The sequence below is a fragment of the Echinops telfairi genome, unplaced genomic scaffold, assembly GCF_000313985.2.
Source record: "Echinops telfairi isolate 266 unplaced genomic scaffold, ASM31398v2 ScPeMD7_25;HRSCAF=90, whole genome shotgun sequence".
NCBI classification, from domain to species: Eukaryota; Metazoa; Chordata; class Mammalia; order Afrosoricida; family Tenrecidae; genus Echinops; species Echinops telfairi.
In genome coordinates, this window is record NW_022103922.1 from 32,214,053 (window position 1) to 32,233,982 (window position 19,930).

At 47.9% G+C, this 19,930-nt stretch overlaps 1 protein-coding gene and 1 pseudogene across 1 annotated transcript in view; both read left to right on the plus strand.

The window, feature by feature from the left end:
- LOC115869390 overlaps nucleotides 1-1,309 on the plus strand; it is a 2,549-nt pseudogene extending 1,240 nt beyond the window's left edge.
- DNAI1 (dynein axonemal intermediate chain 1) overlaps nucleotides 1-19,930 on the plus strand; it is a 66,860-nt gene that overhangs the window by 22,632 nt on the left and 24,298 nt on the right. The window contains 8 exon segments of the mRNA XM_045289272.1: nucleotides 5,577-5,609; nucleotides 6,823-6,921; nucleotides 7,131-7,211; nucleotides 13,548-13,674; nucleotides 13,984-14,084; nucleotides 14,308-14,427; nucleotides 15,417-15,476; nucleotides 16,704-16,838. Coding sequence (XP_045145207.1) covers nucleotides 5,577-5,609; nucleotides 6,823-6,921; nucleotides 7,131-7,211; nucleotides 13,548-13,674; nucleotides 13,984-14,084; nucleotides 14,308-14,427; nucleotides 15,417-15,476; nucleotides 16,704-16,838 — 756 coding nt within the window.

The window sequence follows — 19,930 nt, forward strand, 5'->3', positions numbered from 1 at the left end:
GTAAAAGGAGACAGAGGAAAGATCTAGGAAGCAAAGCTATGGCTAGAGGTATAAACCTAAATGTGTACATATGTGAATATATTAAATCATAAAAATAGAGGTATTGGCCTATGTACATATGTTTATATGGCAATACACTGAGGAAGTGGACAGACTTTGGACCTCTGCTCAAGCCCTCCCTCAACGCAAGAACACTTTGTTCTAACAACCTGGCATTCTTTGAAGCTCATTCTCCTGACATGATCACTGAAGACAAAATGGGTTCATAAGCAAATGTGGTGAAGAAAGCTGATGGTGCTCGGCTATCAAAAGATATAACATCTGGAGTCTTAAGATCTTGAAGTTAAAACAAACAGCCGTCTAGCAGAGAAGCAACAAGCTCACTTGGAGGAAGCACACCAGCCTGTGTGATCATGAGGTGTTGACAGGATCAGGTAACAGGTATCAAAAGACCCAAAACAAAACAAAACCATATTGTTGAGAATGAGGGGGCTCAGAGCAGAGACCCAAAACCCATCTGTAGACAATAGGACATCACCTCACAGAAGGGTCCCAAGAAAAGGGTGAGCCTGCTGGTCATTTGAAATATCATTTAGCATCACAGCAGAACACAAATCATCACAGCACAACAAACTGGCAGAGAAGTGCTGGATTGAGTCACAAACTGATTTTTAAATTATATCTTTATGACAGGGAGCAGCTTAAGAATTTTAAATCTCTTGATTGCAATATCAAATATGCTCAGGAACTGGGGAGTCACTTATGCTGCTCAGTGGGTCATGTACCAAAGCAGGTCATGGATCCCTCCGACTCACAGTGACTCCTCTAGAGTTTCCAGGGCTGTGCGCCTTTATGGGACAGAGAGCTTCTTCTTTCTCCAGGAGAGCAGCTGGTATGTTTGAACCCCTAACCCGGCAGTTAGCAGTTTAACACTCACACACCACCACCACTAGGGCTTCTTAAAACGGGTCTAACTGCAGGTAATGCTCAGAAGGTGGTAATGATCATCTCTCATGTTGACCAGAATGTTTGCTTTCAGAGCACCCTCCTTTGCCATCTCATTTGAACTGCAGAATTCTCTGTGTGTGTGTGTGTGTGTGTGTGTGTGTGTGTGTTTTCCCTTAAAATGAGAAAAATGTATCTATTTTGCAGAAAGACTGTGATGATTAAATATGATAGCGGCACATTGCCTAGTGGAGTGCTGAGCCTTAAGGGAGTACTCTTTAAACTGTAGCTGGGGCTTGGGTTGGGGATCAGCTGGCCTCTGCCTGCCTCCATCCCTAACTCATTCTCCCTGCAGGTGGCATAAGGTTGGTTGGACTTGGAGCACCTGCTTTTGTTGTGTCACTCCTCTGCTTGAAATTGCCCCTGGTCAACTAACCTACTGTTAGGATGGGCTGGGTTAGGAAGGACATTCACCCAAAGGTTGCCTCAAAGTATGAGCCCAGGAAGCAGTCCAGAGGTGTGAGACTGGCCTATCTGCAGGGTGTTATTTTAATCTGTCACCGTGGCTGGTGGTCTTGAGAGAAGAACGGTTTACATAAGTGCGGTCATGTTCTTCAGCAAAGAAGTTTACGTATGCCCAGGTGTGCAGCCCCTCCTAAATTACTAGCCACTCAACTTCCCAAGGTTATGGGGGCATATTTGGCAACCAAGTACCCAGGCTGAATCCCCCTGCTTACCTGGATCTTTCCTATGTAAGCTTTCAGAGACTTGTAAGTGGCTAAGTGTGGTTGTGGGAGGGAAAGTGAAGGATAGGACACAGGTACTGTGTGAGAGAGCTTATACTTCATCTCCAGGCTGGTGAGGAGTCCTTGAAGGCTTTAAATCAGGAGCGTGACATCGTCAGGTTTATATTATTAGAAAGAGCACTTTATAGATGTCATTAAGAGTTTGAAGTGTCAGATCCTGGACATTTGAGGCCAATTGCTTGATCTCCTTAATCCTGTTTCTTTATCTGTAAGATGGGAACTAGAATAGGACCTAGCTCATAAATTAGTTGTGAAGATGAAGTGAAATATTTACAAAAATAGCTTAGTAAGTGACTGATCCAGGATAACTGAAAATCATAATACTACCATTACTAGAAGAGAGAGGGCAACTGAAGTCAGGGAGATGGAATGTAGGTAGGCAAGAGATCCTAAGGGCTTGAATGAAGAGGGGTGTAAATAGAGAGGGTAGTTATGAAAGATATTAAAGAGCTAGAGTGGTTAGTCTTTGTAATCTAGTGCTCATGAGAGGGTGAAGAAAAGGCAAGCCGCCTTGATGACTCTCAGGTTGAACCTGAGTGGCTGAATTCTTGTGGGTGTACTTGAGAGCCATGGGGAATGTCGGAGGAAGTGGCAGGGTGAGGTGGAAAAAGGAACACAATGAGGCTGACTTTCATGAGGCTGGGTTTGAGCATTCTGTAATCAGTTTGAACCTGAGGTTCTGGAAAGCCTAGGCTATAGAAAGAGATCGTAGCTTTTCCATCATAAGGGAAAGGTGAAGCTGTGAGTGAGGACAAGAGCCCCTGTCGAGGATGCATGGGGAGAGGATCAGAGCCCCCTGGAGGAGCACCAGCATATTCTGGAGGTTGCTGGTGGAAAAGGAGCCAATGTAGGATATTGAGAAGAAGCCACTGGGAATGGGGGTGACATGAAATTGTAGGTAGCTGAACTCCATCCAAGGGATAGGATGCCCAAGCATCTGCCCTCAGGATGCTCACTGGGATCTGTAACAAAGAGAATAATACACACGTTCTATGAAGGAGTTCAAGAAGAGAGATCTGCTATTCCATTGATGGCCAGCGTTCAGTTGACTGCCTTGGTCATCTGTGTGGGTTTCCTCTTCCTCCTGGATTCCTCAATAGACATCCTTTCTTGGCCAAAAATAATGAACTGCACAAAAGAGGAGGACCTTCTTTGGTCAAGAGTAAGAATGCTTGGCCTCTCCAAACAGTCTCCCATATGTACTAGAGTATCTCGTTCTTCTCTTAATAGTATCACCTTGTATAGACCAAAACCCAGAGACAAGAGTAAACATACATAAACTCCCAGACAACAGTAAAGAGTCGTAAAGATACATTTCATCATTAATCTCACACTAGCCAATATTTGTGGCCGTGCTGGAAAGCAGAGGGGGAGCCATGCTCAAAATGAGGAAGGGAAGAGCAGAGGGAAGTCAGAGAAAGGTGGTCTTATGTCAGGAGAAGTTAGATGAAGGACCAGTCGGACAGGGATGGAGTGGTACAGAGGTGGGACAGCAAAGACCAGGTTCAGGGACTGTAAGTAGCTCCATTGGGCTGAATTTTAAAGTCCTGGCACATGAGGATAGGGTAGCAGGCTGGAATGGAGACTGGGGCCAGATGATGGAATTCTGAGGGCCAGGGGAGGGAGTTTGAACTTTTCTCCTGTGGTTTGACGGCTTCTGGAGGGAACCATCAAAAGCTTTTCAGGAATTCAGGCCTGTCTGTCTCAGGCTTCTCCTTCTGGAAGACCAAGGGCCCAAAGTGGCAGCTTGACATTCAATCTCTTTTGCCATGGTTGGGAAGTCAGGGCTGTAGCTGATTTCATTGGCCTGTTTTGCATTTATTATAGTGTGGCTTTTATAGTGTGTTAATTGAAATATTTCCAACTGCCAAAAACAATTACACTCAAATTGCCTTGTCAGTTCTTTTATTGCCAGATAAATGTTTTACAGACTTATTTACGGGGGGCAGTGGGAACTGGATCTCATTTTCTATTTAAGGCTGGTGGTTTAGGTTGGGATTGGCCCTCCAGTGCTCTGTTGTGGGCCGGAAAGCTGTTGGACATTGTGACTCTCCCATCCCAGTTACCTTAGGGATCAGAGGCTCTTCAAAGGAAAGCAGCTTTCTGGCTCATGTGGCTTGGCCTCAGAGAAGGGTTCTCATCACTGGAAACCTTGGAAACCTGGCAGAAATCTGGCTTCTGTTGCCTGCCTGCCTGCCTGCCTGCCTGACAACAACCCAGCCCATGCTGGGACCTGCTTTTTTCTCCCTCTGGAGTCTTTCCTCCCTCCCACCGCCAAAGCTTTTCCCAAAGACCCTGGCATGTCTGGGCTGTGAGAACCCATCTAGTCTGACTCTCTCACTTTGCATTTGGGAAGTCCGGGCCCAACAACTTCTCAAGAACATGGAGCGACAGGCACGGATTACACCTGTCTTTTCTCTGTGTCCTCAAGCAAGCTGAGGTGGGAACCTCATATTTCATTGTTTTTATCCCATTTATAGGCTGCTGCCTGGCACACAAACAGATGTTTGACAAATATGTATCCAATTGAACTGAGCGTTGTTGCTCTGGGGAGCATCACGTTTTCGCATGTTAGACCTGAAAAGGGCATCATTTTGAATCCTGTGTATTTCATTGAGAGGAAACTGAGACTGAGAGAGGAAAACTGCTTTGCCCAGGTCAAGGTTATTGATGGTCATTCTGACAGCATTCCTTCGTTTATTGAATAAGAATTTTGAACACCTACCATGTCCGGAACACTGCTTTAGACTCTGGGGCTCCAGCAGTGAATGCTATAAAGTACCAGCTCATAAGGAGCTTAAATCCACCCCCAACATGTGTCTAGAAATACAATCTTCCCTCAAACTCCCTTAAATTCCTAATACAGCGAGGACTATTCAGAATATATTCATATTCCGAATATAAAAATAAAACACAACTGTTTGTTGAGCTAATGGCTAGAAAGAAATGTCTAGTGCTAAGTTACTTGGTTGAATTTCCTGGTGAAACTGATGCTGAAACGGGGTTGCCGCAGATACAGGCCCCCCTTGGCCGGGCCAAGAAGCTCATGCTGTCACTGAGAGACAGAATGGTATCTGCAGTTGCTTGTCACCAAGTTGTGACACACAATTGTAGACCTGCTCTCAGACAGGTAACTATTCTCCAGAGCTTTGTGTAGCTTAGCACCACCCTGCAGGCAAAGGACAGTGAGCTTTCCTAAGTCTTTCAGTGACAGCATGTGCTTTTATTCCTGATTTTTTAAAATTACTTGTTTTTTTAAACAAATTTTCATTGTAAATTAGGTAGGGGGTTTACATTTCAGATAAACAACTTTGTGTTCAGCAGTTTAAACAACTTGTCAAGCCCTCCAATAGTTTAGCTTACACACACACACACACACACCCTGCTCCTTGATTTCTCTTCTCCCTCTTGTCGACTCTCATCTTCCACTTCACTTCCACTTCAAGTTAACGCCCATCAAGGGGCCCTGGGAGTGTGGCGGGTTATGGATTCGACTGCTAACCTCAAGGTCATCAATTGGAAACCACTAGCTGCTCTGTGGGAGCAAGATGAGGCTTTCCACTCCTGTAAAGATTTACAGTCTCAGAAAGTCACTGGACAGCTCTGTCCTATAAGGGTCACTATGAGTCAGAGTTTTCTTTTTGAACACCGTCAACAGTCTGTCTCATTGCTTATCCTCTCTCCCTTGACCCACCCCCACCCCTACCCCGCAATTTGGCAATCTCCGAAGTCTTTTCCCTTTGGCATGAAAATCTTCATCTTCTTTGTATTTGTTTGTTTGTTTGTTTTGATCAAGACTTAGCTTCTGCTTCTGTTCTCCTTCAGAGCATCCCTGTGAGCAGAGGAACCAGGAAAAAAGTAAGTGCTGAGGTCACCACAGTCTCTTAATTCATTTCTAAAAGGATGATTATTTTTCTGTTAAAAATAGTGCTTATGTATGTTCTAGAAATTGCAACAAGTAAGAAGAATGCCATTAAATTCATCCTCAAGCCCACCACCCATGAAAACCCCTTAACATTTGATGTCCTACCCTTCTGGGTATGCTGGTACATCAATTAAAAGGGCATGTATTTATTTCTAAATGAAACCAAACTGTGTATGTCATTTTATAACCTGCTTCTCACCTGCTTTCAATTTCTGTTGATAGTAAATACATTTTCATAGCATCATTTGACATCATTACTTTATCATATGCTCCTAAAAACCACAGCCTAATTTGTTCAGCCATGCCCATTGGTGGATGTTTAGGCATTCCCACCTTGTCACTATTAGAATACATCCTCCAACAAGTGCTCATGCACCCAAATCATTGGACATATCCTTGGCTGTTTTCTTAATAAAAACGCCTAGACATAGAAATTCGGTCCGAGTAATTTTATGAGTGCATATTTTTCCCTCACCAAACTGGATGTTAATTTTGTTTGGTTGATTTTCTCATGTTTTCACATTTTCTAGTTTTAAAGTGAAAATGGCACTCCTCTATTTAGCGTGTCTTTGGTTACTCGTGATGGGGAACATTGTGTACTGTCTCGGGTGAAGGCAGAATGCCTAGTCCTTCCTCTTCTGACTCTTCTTCCTCACACAGACCTCATGGGACCGTGAACCTTTACAGCTACTAAGTTTCAGAGAGCTTTGTTTTAGAAAGAACTTTCAGGTTGTAAGTTGGAAGATCAAATACAATGTTGAAAGAGGTTAAAACAGCTTGGCCTCCTTTCTTGATGAATAAGCCACTTCGTATAAGTTGCCTTTGATAGTTGACCCTGGACATGAGCCTCCAGGATGTATGAAACGCAATAGGGAGGGCGAGTTCTCCTAGCCCCACAACTTGGTCCAAAGGCCCATCCTGATATTCTGGGACTGAGGTGGCTATGCTCTTTCAGGCAACCAGAACTCTGTTCTGAGCAGTTCCTTTGGGCCCTTCCATGATTGAGCTGTTACACAGTTTGTATACCCTGTCAGGGACAGAGCCCGGCTTCTGGGAGGATCTGTGGATGAAGGATCCTCTTACTGTACTGCTTGCTTGTCCAAGCAGGATCAGATACTCCACACCTTCAATGAGGTTTTTATGTAGGAGGAAGATTCAGGGACTGATGTGGGAGAAGGAGCAGATGAATGGTCCCAGTCCAAAGCCACAGTCAGACCACCTGACCAACTGGAGTTGACTGATGCAGTAAGTGAGCAGCACCCTGCCCTGGCCCCTTCCTCCACTCCAGCATCAGACCCATATCTTTCCATTGTCCTGGTTAGGAGTCTTCACAGAGCCTGGGTGTGTGATCCCTGTTGACATTATGGGTGGAGGAGGATCCTCCCAAACCTCACTGGGCCTGGGGTGGGGTGAGGTCTTTTATGCAGGACATTTTTGGTCTTTCTGCCCCTTAGGAGCTAAAGGAGGAGTTCACCCGAATTCTGACAGCCAACAACCCACATGCACCCCAGAACATCGTTAGGTACAGCTTCAAAGTAAGTAATCCCCTTCTGGGCGGGGCCCCTAGGTGCTCCTGGCCTCGGAGGTGAATCGCCACCTTGCAGAAGCCTCTCAGCTACTGGACAGCTTGTTGTTGTGGGGTGTCATCCAGTTGATTCCGACCCAGAGTAACACAATGCGCACCAGACAGAAACACTGTCCGGTCCTGCGTCAGCCTCACCGTTGTTCCTACGCTTGAGCCCATTGTTGGCAACCACAAAGTCGGTCCTACACAGGAGGTTGCCTTTAAACTGAAGTCGCTGGCTGGGGCCCTGGGATTTGATGTGGAGTTTTCCAGAGATTAAAAAAAGAAAAAGGTGGGGGGGGTTTGTTTTGTTTTGTTTCTTTCACGAATCTCCCCTGCAGTCTGGGATTGAAAGTCTCATTGCCTTGCAGAGCCCACGCTTTTCAGGAATCCCCAAGCGAATCCTTTGGGTTAAACACAAACAAACAAAAAACCAACCCTTTTCAAATGTGTACAAAATGTTTTTACTAATGTCAGCTTTGGGGTCTTGAGCATCTGGGCTTTCCTCCAGTCTGACGTCTGGCTGGAGTACCAACTCCCCTGTGGACAAAGGGGGGCACTTCCCTGTCCTTTCAGGCCACCGCCTGGAGGAAGCCCCAGTTCCTCTGTTCTCAGCAGCTCCTCGCCCATGGTAGCAGCCAGTCAGGCACGTGACCCCTTAGGCCTTTTTGGTGTCCCCGTGGCATGGGTGCATTGTCACTTGATAGGCAGGCGTGTGGCACCCACTTCACAGGAACAACACTGCAAGATCAACCCCTGTGGGCATCCCCCGAAGAGAGCGTCAGAGTAAATTTTGAGCTAACATGGCAATAACACCTGTGTTTTTTAAATTCCATTATTTTAAGACACATTCGTTCCATGCTTCCTGTGTGCCGGTGTCAGGTCCTAGATTAGACCTCTTATGTAGGACACCTTATTCAATCCCAACAATTCTCGCTAGAGAACTATTATTATCTTGATGTTATAGAAACTGAGGTACAATTAGATGAAACAAATTACAAAAGTCACACAGCCAGGATTCAAAGCAAGATTGGAACCAGTTTGACTCCAACGCAACATCAACCTGCTTCTTAAGAAAAACTTCAAAATGTGCATATAATTATTTTGAATATATAATAAAAAGCCATGGTGTAAATTTCAAAAGATTCAAAGGAGCATGAAAAATGCTCCCTTGTCTCCCTCCCCTGTTCTCTTTCCACTATTAACAGTGTCTTTTTTTATTCTCTTTTTTTAAGCAGCATTATTGAGATATATTTTACCTACCATACCGTTCAGGCATTTGCGATATACAATTCAATAGCTGATAGTATCACCAGAGTTATACTATCACTGCAACCAATTTTCATACATTTTCATGATTCTCCAGGGAAGCCCTACATCTCTTAGCTGTCACCCTCAACCCTCCCCTGCCCCAGTTCTGGGCAAACATGAATCCACTTTCTGCCCGTAGATTTTCCTACTCTGCCAAGGAGACCTGGTGCACAATGGTTAAGTGCTCTGCTGCCACCTAAAAGGTTGGCATTCAGAACCCACCAGCAAGCAATTCCGTGGGAGAAAAAAGCTAGCCATCTGTTCTTGTAAAGATCAGGAAACCCTGTGAGGCAGTACAATTCTGGCCTATAGGGTCACTATGGGTCAGAATTCACTCGGTTCATCTGATTTCATCGTAAGTGGTCTTTTGGGAATGGCTTCCTTGACTTAGCATGTTTTAAGGTTCATACATGTAGTAGCATGTATCAGGACTTTCTTTCTTTTGATTATCCAGCGTGGCTCTGTTTTATGAATCTACCACATTCTATTGATTGATTCATAGGTGAATGGGCATTGGGGCTGCTTCTACTTCTTGCCTATTATGAATAATGATACTATGAGCATTCAGGTACAAGAACAGTTTCTCCAATACACTGCCGCTTATTTAAGACTGAGTAGCCAATCTCCCTGCCAAAAAGTTGGGGAAAATCAAGACGTGTTTCTTTCAGACATGTTTAATGCCATTCGTCATCGTTGTTAGGCACTATCGAGTCCGTTTCAGCTCAGTGACCCTCCGTACCGCACACGAAAACACCGCCTGTCTTGCGTCATCTCATCACCGCTGCTGTATGTGAGCCCATTGTAGCTGCCGTGTCCATCCATCTCGTTGAAGAACCTCCTCTGTTTTGCTGACTCTCTACTTTACCAAGCAGGACGCCTCTTCCAGGGACTGGTCTTTCCTGACAACATATCCAAAGTATGCGAGACATTGAGATACTGCTTCTCATACATTAGGATGGTGATAGTTTTAAAAACAAAAACAACAATGGAAAACAACAGATATTGGCAAAGCTGGGGAGACACTGGAAACTTCACCAAGTACAGATGGGATTGTAAAACTGTGCAGCTTCCGTGGAAAACAGTACGGTAGTCCCCCCAAAATCAAACATGGAACAACCATATGATCCTGCAATTTTGCTCCGGGGTATCTAACTAGAAAAACGGAACGGCAGGAATTCAAACATAAGAAGTGTACACCAATGTTCACTGCCGCATTATTTACAATCGCCAAAAGGCAGAGAACACCAAGGTCCATCAGCAGATGAATGGATAGACAAAACAGGGCACATACACCTACAAAAGAAGCCCTGATGATGTAGGAGGTTACACATCAGGCTGTTAGCCACAAGGTCAGCCACTCTGTGGGAGAAAGATGAGCTTTTCTCCCCCCATAACGATTTTCAGCCTTGGAGACCCACAGAAGCAGTTCTACTCTGTCCTTGTAAGGTTGCTATGAGTCAGAATCTACTCAACGGCTGTGAATTTCAATTTTTTTTTAAACATAGACATGCAATAGAATATTATTCAGCCATGAAAAGAAATGAAGTCCTGATCGTGCTACGGCATGGTAAACTGAAAATATGATGCTGAGTGAAATATGTCAGACACAACAGGACAAATACAGTCTGAACCCACTTCTATACAATATACAGAACAGGCGAATGCACGGCAGCTGGAGTTTATCCGTGGCTACCAGGATGAGAGGGGAAGTGGTGGTTATCGATTAAGGGGTGCTGAGTTTTGTTAGAGTGCTGGAAACTTTTGAAAATAGTGATGGTTACACACATGGGGAATGTAATTGATGTCACTGAAATTTACATGTAAAAATGGTTTGAATGGCAAATGTGTTGCTGTACATATTTCACCATAGCTTTTTTTATTTTTAAGTGTGTTTGAGAGGTGCCACTGCTAAATTGTGTTCCTGGCCTCCTTGGACAGCTCCCAGGGGCCAGAGGGAAGCCTAGTTGCCCTTTCTGGGGTTATGCTAGAGAGGCATGCTTGGGCTCTTGTCCTCTGCTACCTGAAAACAGGCCTTCCGAGGACTCCGTGTGCAGGCCATGAGAGGAATGTGACATGCAGAGAATTAACACCACCTTATTAGTTAGCCATGCACTCCTGTGGCCCTACTGGGAGACCCACTCCTTAAAAAAGATTCCCAGGAGTCAACTACCAGCTGGGTAGCCCCAGACTCTCAGGAAGGTTCCCATTATACATTAATTACCCCAACTGCCTGGCATCCTCTCACAGAGCTAGCCTCGATCTTGTTGGCCTTTTGCTTGGGTCCAGAGCTTTGGATTTCTGAAACTGCTCCTTCACTTGAAGTGCTGCAGGGAGACAGCTGGTTCTGATCGAGGCACGCCTTCCCTCCTTTTGCAGAAGTAATGGCATCTGAATTTCATTCTGAACTGAAGAGGAAGGTCGCAGTCCACTTCTGGGGACAGAATTGTATTGTCTTAATTAATGTTCTCTAGTTTTCCTCTCTAGGTTCTGATATTGCAATGATTACCCAGAACACACAGACAAAATTCATGATTAAAGGGTTTTATTAAGAAACTTGACAGATTATAATGCCAATGAAAAGTGCTCAGAATGTTGTTTATCAGGACATGTTCAAAGTTCTTTCAGGTCTGTTAATAAATGCCCAGAGGGACACGCCACCCCACTGTCAGCCTCAATCTGAAGGCATTTAGCCCAAGCTCTATGGATCAGCAAGCCTAGGTCCCTGGATTAAGTACCCAGAGACACACCACTCCAGTAAGCCACATCCTGGACCCACTTATCTCCACATCAGTGGGTCAGCAAGCCCCCCTCTTTCTCAATTGCATATCCAATTGCATCTCCCACTCCACACGCCGGCCTCCTGCACAAAAGCACTCAGCTTTACTTGCTCCATTGATTGGGAAGTCCACCACTCTGGTCCATGCTCTGACTCCTGGTTCTGCTGCTGTTCCTCTGAGGCCATCACTGTCTTCTGGACCCAGGAGATTCAGTGTGTAGGGACATCAGGTCCAGAGGACTCACTCCACTCCTAGCTCTCGCTGGTATTGAGATTCCTCCTCCTGCTTCTCAGAGGGCTCATTACATATACAGCAGGCTGGCATTCCAGGGAGTCCTGTTCACAGTGACTCACTGGGGAATCCTACCAGTGTCTTCCCCCACCTTCTTACCAGACCCATGCAGGAAAAGGTCTTTTGGTGGGAGGTAGAGTCTTTGTCTAGAAGAGCCCCATTCAATAATTCATTGCTCCTGCAGGAATGAAAGCAAAGTCTCGAATGACAACTACGTGGATGATTCCTATTTCCATAGAAATAGACATCATCATGATAATAGTGATGATGTATTCAGAATTTATTATATGTCAGGCACCACGTTAATAAGTTATTGTTTTATGACTTTCAGTGCTTTCATTTTTGTCAGTGCTTATGATATCTAAACTCACTGCCATCGAGTTGATTCTGAGTCATAGCAACCTTATCGGTCATGGTAGAGCCACGCATGTGGGTTTTCAAGGTAGTAAGTCGCCTGTCTTCCTCCTGAGTAGTAGCTAGTAGTTTCAAACTGCCAATCTCATAGTTGGCAGCCCGAGTCATAGTCACCACCCCCCTCAGGACCCTTTATAATATCTCCTACCTAAAAATCAGATATTATCATCCTCATTCACAGATGATGAACTTGGAACTTAGAGTGGTTAAACCCAAGACCCTGGAAATACAACGGGACAGATGAAGATTTGAACCCAACTTTGCCCAACCCCAAAGGCCTGGCCCTTAATGATTGTGCTATCCAACATCCTCATCCATCTGAGCTACTGAGAAAGGCAGAAGTCGTGTTGGCTTTCTAAGGCAGAGATCCCCAGCCTGTGTGCAGAAGTAATGGCCCTTGAAGCACACCAGGGTCGAGTGGACATGGAAGAGTTGGACCCCACGGGCTTGGCTGCCTTGGGCCATGGGGTTCCCTGAGCATGCCATACCAAGATCATGATTCGCTATATGTGCCATGATTTGAAAAAGATTGAACAGCACTGCTACATAAGAAGGAAGTGACCCTTGGACTCAGAGTTCAGTGGAAGTGGGTCCTAGGATGGGGCTCCCATGCAGTCTGGAGCGATCAGATTAGAGGCTCTGTGAAAGCATGCGCCATGCCTGCTTGGCTCTGATTGATATTCACACACACCTAAAAAGACTTGGCATAGGATGACCACACACACACAAAATACTTGTGGAAGAAGCATTTTAATTCATTCGTTTTCCCCAGCTTTTCATTTGCTGTGTAACCCACACAAGTCACATGCCCAAACCTTCTCTAGATGGCTGCGATCCTCTCTAGACCAGGCGCTGGGTCGTCCCGGAGGGCTTTTCCAGCCCTCTCAACGACAACTAAACTCACTGCTGTCAGGTCCGCTGTGACTCCCTGTAGGACTGAGCAGAGTTGCAAGTGGGGGTTCCTGAGACTGCAAACCTTTATGGGAGCAGAAAGCCTCCTCTTTCTCCCTTGGAGCACCTGGTGGGTTCAAACTGCTGACCGTGCAGTTAACAGCCCAACGCATAACCCATTACACCATCGGGGCTCCTTTCCATACCTGGCATCCACCAAATAGAGCAGAGAAAGGGCCATGCTAAGTGTATTTGAAGACTATCTGACTTGTTCAGCCATCTGGGATGAGGCAGGCAAGCTAGACTACCTTGGCATGGATATAGAGAATAAGGCACCTGATCCTTGAAAGGTCAGCTCAGAGCTACTCAAGGTTGGAAGGGGAAGGTGTTTGAAGATAAGTCTATGATGAGAACGTCCAGAACTAAAACAAACTTGGTTTCATTGGGCTCCTCCTCTTTACCGTGGAACACAGTGGAAACTTCATTTCAACGAAGGCTTTGGTGAGTTAGATTCCTATGGGCAGAAGTGGACTGTCTTTGGCCTTTGGAAATGAAGGCAGAAGATAGATTCTGATTCCAGTCATGATTCCAGACCAATAGTCTTCCTCCACCTCTCTTCTCAGGAAGGCACATACAAACTTATTGGCTTTGTGAACCAACTGGCAGTTCACTTCAGCCAAGTCGGGAACCTGATTCCTAAAGACTCAGATGAAGGACGGCGGCAGCACTACCGTGATGAGTTAGTAGCAGGTAGGATTGCAGGCTGACTGAAGCTGCTGCCCCGAGCCCAGTCCCCAGTTCACTCTAAGGAGTAGGTCCCTAAGCCAGAACTCGGAAGAACCTCTGCTTACATAAGGTCCAGTATGCAGGCGGCCCCGAATTGCTGTAGAAATTAACCTACCCTTTCTGATTCATCATGAAGGTTCCTGTCTGTGGGGGAGAGCCCAGGGAGATCCCAGGGGCAGGGAGGGTCTGAAAGGCAGAAACCAAGAAGCCCACCTTACCAAGGCTTGGGAGAATGAGCTTTGACTGGAGGTTAATCAACTTCATTTTATCAAGGTTCTCAAGAGTCGGCCAAGGTGGTGCAGTCAGACACAGAAGTGCCTGAAGAAGACGAAGAACCCAAGGAAGCAGACGCAGAAGACATGCCTGCAGCTGAGGTGCAGCATCCCCTTGCCCTACAACCCTTCCCTTCTAGCTTAAGTGATGGATTCAGGAGTGACGAGGAGAAAGGAGCTGAAGGGGAGAAGTTAGAGGTTGCAGGTGGCAATGTGCTAGCAGCATCAGCCTCTCCTGCCTCACTCCTACCCTGGGGGATAGGATGCCCTCATGTCCCAATTCTTGCCACTGAGTTCTGGTCCTCTGAATGCCCCCCCTCCCCAGGCAGCGGACAAAGTGATTGAAGAAGAGTTCATGACTCCAATGCAGCCCAAGGAGCAGAAGCTCACCAACCAGTTCAACTTCAGCGAGAGGGCCTCCCAGACCTTCACCAACCGGCTCCGGGTAGAGCAGCCCCTGCCCCAGCCCCTTAACCTTGCGTCTGCCCAGTACATGCCCGGGAGCAAGCAGACCCGAGCCATGCTCCGGGAGCCCTCCGCCAGGCCAGGGTGATAGGGCAGCGGCCACAGTCCTCTCTCTGGGGAGAGTTGGGAGCATGTATATCTTCAGGGCTCCATCCAGGGAGTTCAGAGGGAGTCATAAGTACACCCCAAAACTCCACAGAGAGGCTGCAACCTGAACCAGGATTCCAGGAGGGGGCCGACCCAGGACCCCGTGGGGGGTGGGGGGTGGGGGAGGCCACACTGTGCTGGGAAGGGGAACTGGGAGCCAGTTGGGCTGGAGTCGAAGGTGTCTGAGAGAGTAGGTGGAGACGGCTAGAAAGGCTCTCGTGCTCCCAGATATAGAAGCCCCCCGGGTGCCAAGCCAAGGAGCCTGACAGGGTTTCATGTGGGAGGCTCACTTGCGTCATGGAAGTGGATGTGTGGTGGGGGAGAGGGCCATGGTCTACCAGATGAGCATCTCCTCATCACCCAGTGGCTCCTGCGCTGCTCTTTGGTGATCTGGCGACACAGCACGGGGAAGGGCATGCTTCTCCAGTGGAGCCAGAGAGCACGGTTGTAGGAAGAAGGCTCTCAAGGAAAAGGACATCAGAGGGATGGCAGTGGGCTGACCTCTGTGCTCTGTGTCTGCGGGCTGCCCTCAGCCCAGCTTCCTGCAGCTCTGCCCGAGCTCCACTGGGCCTTCAGCTTTGTTGACACTGGCACCGTCCAGCCTCACTACCTCTACTTTCTAGCCTAGGCTTCTTCGGAAGAATGCCGGGATAGGGGCGGAAACATCAGCTTAGTGCACGCTGGGTCTTTTACCCAGGCTCCTCTTTCCTTCTACTGTGTCCCACCCTGCCCTCTTAGCTCAAACCACTGTGTTTCTCCCAAGGATTGAGTGAAGAGAAGTGAAGAGCTGCCCGTGGGTTTTCTCTTGTCGTTGTTATTTAGGACCGAGAGTGTCAGATGGAGCCTCCTCCCAGGACCAACTTTTCGGCCACAGCCAATCAGGTAGAACCCTGGACCAACCTGAAACCCATCACTGCTTCCCACCTCCCAGGATCCTTGTTTCATTCGGTAGCAAGAGAGGCTGGCCTGGTCATGGGTTCCTCTGGCAGTCTGCCCTCCACCTGCATCCATTTCCCTGCTCATGGTCCTGAGCATCCAGGCACAGATGCCAAGGACATGAGTCACCATCCAGTGAGCTCTGGAACAGCCCTCAGCCTCCTGGAAAGACTGCAATCTAGAAGCAGGCTTGGCTTCTAGAACTTTTCCCAAGACCAGGAGAGAATACTTGTCCACATGGTCTCTCCGTGTGGCTGACTTTATAGCGTTAGCACTCTGACCCTGCCCTTTCTGCAGCCTGCAGTAACACTGCCCTCCCAGTCCTCTTGGGTGGCCATGCTGTTTTGGCTAGATATGGTACCAGGAGACCTAAGCTCGGTCCTCAACTCTGCTGCTCCTAATATAAGATACTGAACAAACTGTGCCATCCGTAAACCCTCAACTTTCTGCTCAGTCAAGCAAGGATGACAACAGCCTTGGTTGTTGGGGGTCTCTGAATTAAATGACAATTTCTGCAGCATTTGGCGGCTTGCAGTATTGGTCTGCAGGTGAATGAAATGACAGGTGTGTGTATCTGGCCTCCAGATGGCAGTGAGTGCCCAGCTCTAGGGAGTGCACAGTGTGCACTGGGGGCATCTGCCCAGCCCTGGATCCTGGCTGCCTCTGCTACTGCCCTTGTGGGCCACTTTGGGTATCAGATCCAGTTAACAGAGGTCCCCTTCCCTCTGAATGACTCCTCTGAGTCAGTATGTTGATACCATCTCCATAGGGGGTGGGTGTTGTTGGGTGTTTGTTTGTTTATTTCATCTCGAATTCAGAGTCTTATAAATCACCTACAAAATTGTGGGCTAGCCTGATCTTTGCCCATTTTTACTTCCTGGTGGGAGTTGCTGGTCACAATGATGCCAGTTTCCAGCTGACAAGCCAGCCCTTGGGATAAGCCCAGCCCAGAAGAGCCCTGAGAGCTCCTTCATCCCCATCCTCGAGCTGATGGTTAGCAGGAAAGACAGACACTGGGTACATAATTAGAAGGGAAGGGACCAAGCAGAGGAAGCTCTGAAGGCATTTGACAAGGTTTAGCATAATCGATCCCCCAAGCCCAAAGGCTGAAGAGGAGGTGGTTGAGGGAAGCTTGTGCCTGGTGATGATCCTTCTCATCCTGCCTTTGTCTAGTGGGAGATCTACGATGCCTATGTAGAGGAGCTTGAGAAGCAAGAGAAGACCAAAGAGAAGGAGAAGACGAAGACCCCAGTGGCAAAAAAGATGGGGAAGAAGACCATGGGGAAGCTGACATTTATGGAGTCCCAGGTTTGATGAAGGTTCCCGTGGTTCTATTACAGAGAATGCCTGAGTGGGTCCTTGAGCCCTGCTGGACAGACACCTGGATATCTGAGAGGAATCCCCAGGCCCTTAAAAAGGGACTCCTGTTGAGGTGTGGAGTTGATTCTCTTTCTTTGTGGGAAGATGTGTGGAAAGCCGAGACTGTCTTTGGCATTCCATACTTCCTCCTACTTTGACGTAGGCCTGGAGGCTAGCAGAGACTCATGACTGTTGTGCTAAGGGGCAATGGAAGGTAAGAACCTTTTTTTTAAAGGCACCTGAGAGGTAGGTAATCTTCCCAGAGTCAGGTAGCATGTGAAGATAAAGCACCACCTCCTGGGGTGAAGGCTCATGAGGTTCAGGATGATGAACTGCTCTTTGCCGCTCAGTTTATTGCATTTGGTTTTGCCAGTACATCGGGAGAATCTGTAGGTCCAGAAACCAGATCAGAGATGATCACAGGTACCAGCAATGTTAGGCCCAAGTGTGTGCTGAACATGGGTTGGATTTACCATGAGGAGTCATATAAAAGTCACCAAAGAATGGGTACTGTAGAAGTCATGATTAGCATGGGTCTGGGTATTACCATGTAGCTACAGTGCAGAAAGATGCTGAAGGAGTCCAGTGTCCCAGTGTGGTGGTCAGGGTGGTGTGGGAGCAATGAAGTCGACAGGAAGCTGGATTCAGCACCGTGGAGAGCTCCCACAGCAGCTCTCTGGGAAATTGTCTCCTTCCACCCCATTATAAAAGCTAGATCAGTGCAAAGAAGTGGTGTTTCTTTGTCTAGGTTCTGCCCAAACCTACTGCTGTCAAGAGACCCCATAGACAGAGGAGAACTACCTTGTGGGGTCTCCAAGGTTATAATCTAAATGGAGGGCGCCCTAAAGATCCACCGCTTTGGAAACTCCATTCTTGTGTGTCCGATATGTTCATTATGAGTCAGAATTGACTCGATGGTAGTGAGTTTGATTTGGTTTCAGTTGATCTATCCAGAAGCAGACTGCTACCTCTTTCCTCCAGGAAGGAGCTGGCGGATTCAAACCACTGGCCTTTTGATGATCTGCTGAGCATTTCTCTTGCCCACTTCTATAATGAGAAGTGCTATAGCCCCACTTCTCAATTCCCTCTGCACTCGGGCCACTGTAGGGGAAGTTTGAGGGTCCTGTGCCTTGGTTTAATAGGAACTACCCCAATTTCCTTTCACTCAAGTGCAGATCAAGTGCCTTGCGATCATGGCCCATGTTGGTGGCTTAAGTGCTGAGGTAAACTGTAGAACTCCTGCCCATCTCCAGACCCTGGGCTCCTGGAACCATTCCCTAGAAGCAAGGGTCTTCAGAAGGGGCACTGGCCTCGGTCAGGATTCGCATGAAGAGCCACTAGAGGTTTAGCTATAGGATCTGTACTGGAACATAGGTTACAGAGATCCCAAGACCAAGAGAGGGGAAGAGAAGTTCCTGGGACTGAGCCCTGAAAACTGACCTTGGAGCTAAGCCCTGCCAGAGTTCATGCCTGACACCCTTAGGGGGAAGGAACTACCCCTTCTGTCACACTGAGTTCTTCCATCCTGCCTGGCATGGGATGCTATGATGCAGTCCTCTGGGTTGGGAAAGTGCAGTGGAAGGAAGACACTGGGGGTGGAGGTTCTAACAGACACAGGCCAGCGAGTGCCTCTTCCAAAGGAAGGGCAGGGTTAGTGGGGCGTCCTAGTCCTGAGCCAGGCTGCTCTGGATTGGAGGGTGAGTGGCAGTAGCCATCACCTTTGGCCAGGCCAGCACCGCAGCAGAGTGGTGCACCTTCCTTTGGGATCCGAGTCTGCTTCAGTTGCTACAGACTTTGGGATCTGAGTCTGGTTCGGTTGCTTCCAGTGTGGGGAAGGAGAGGACACAGTATAACTTCATGCTGCGCTGCAGGAAGGTCTGCAGTGGTGAACCTCAGCATTCCGTCTCTCTGATGACCGGTACGGGCACAGACATAAGTGCAGCCTGTCTGCCCTGAAAGATTAGGACAGGAGTGAGGGAAAGGCTCAGGCCACATGTTCATTCTGCACCAGAGAGGTGGCGGCTCCAGAAACACCGAATCCAGAGCCAGGCAGGTGGCCACCCACCGTGCCTACTCTTCTTCAGTGCCCATCGGGAGCGCTGAGTCTCCCATGGGCAATAGAGGGCTGAGGAGGGACTGACTTTCTGAGGGGGTTGTAGGAGGCACAAGCAGGAGCCCTGGAATCCACAGACCTGGGTTTTCACCCTGGCCTTGCCACTTGCTGTCTGGGTGACCTTGGGGAAATGTCGTAGCTTCTCTGAAACCTCCATTTCCTTGTCCTTGTGATACTTACTTTGAAAGGTTGAAGTGAAAAGCTGTGGCTCTGATGGCAGCGGGTTTTGATTTAGAGCTATGTTGTTGTTATGAACATGCCAGGTGGCTGGCGACCCTGGGCAAGTCACTTATTTGTGTCTTCGAGGCCCAGTGATAGAGCAGGGATGGGTAACAGCCCCCAGCCCCGAGGGCTATGGTACGGAGTCAGTGTGCCACATAACAATGTGGGGGGAACCCAGTGCCAAGTCACGATGGCGTCAGAGGAGAGATGAAGAGCAGTGTGGTCACTGCCACCGAGTCCTGTGGGACAGAGTAGAACTGCTCCTGTGGTTTCCTGGGCTGCAAAGCTCTACAGAGGTCGGAAGCCTCGTCTTTCTCCTGTGGAGCGGCTGGTTACTTCGAACTGCTGACATTGCGATTTCCAGATCAGCTCATCACCACCTACACCACCAGGACTCCAGGGCTCCTGGTGGATGCCTATGAAATCACATCTAGGGAACCACCCTCTGGGGGGGGGGGAGGTCAAATGGACTCCAAGTTAATCTCAAGAAGCCCATCCATGGATTCTTAAAGCCATAGTCATCAGAGTTCATCTGGTCCCCACTGCCCCCCCCCCCCTGACTTTCTGACCCACCCCTCCCCTCAGCAACTTCCCGGCAAGCTCATCTCCCCAAAGGGACTCCTGTTGAGGTGTGGAGTTGATTCTCTTTCTTTGTGGGAAGATGTGTGGAAAGCCGAGACTGTCTTTGGCATTCCATACTTCCTCC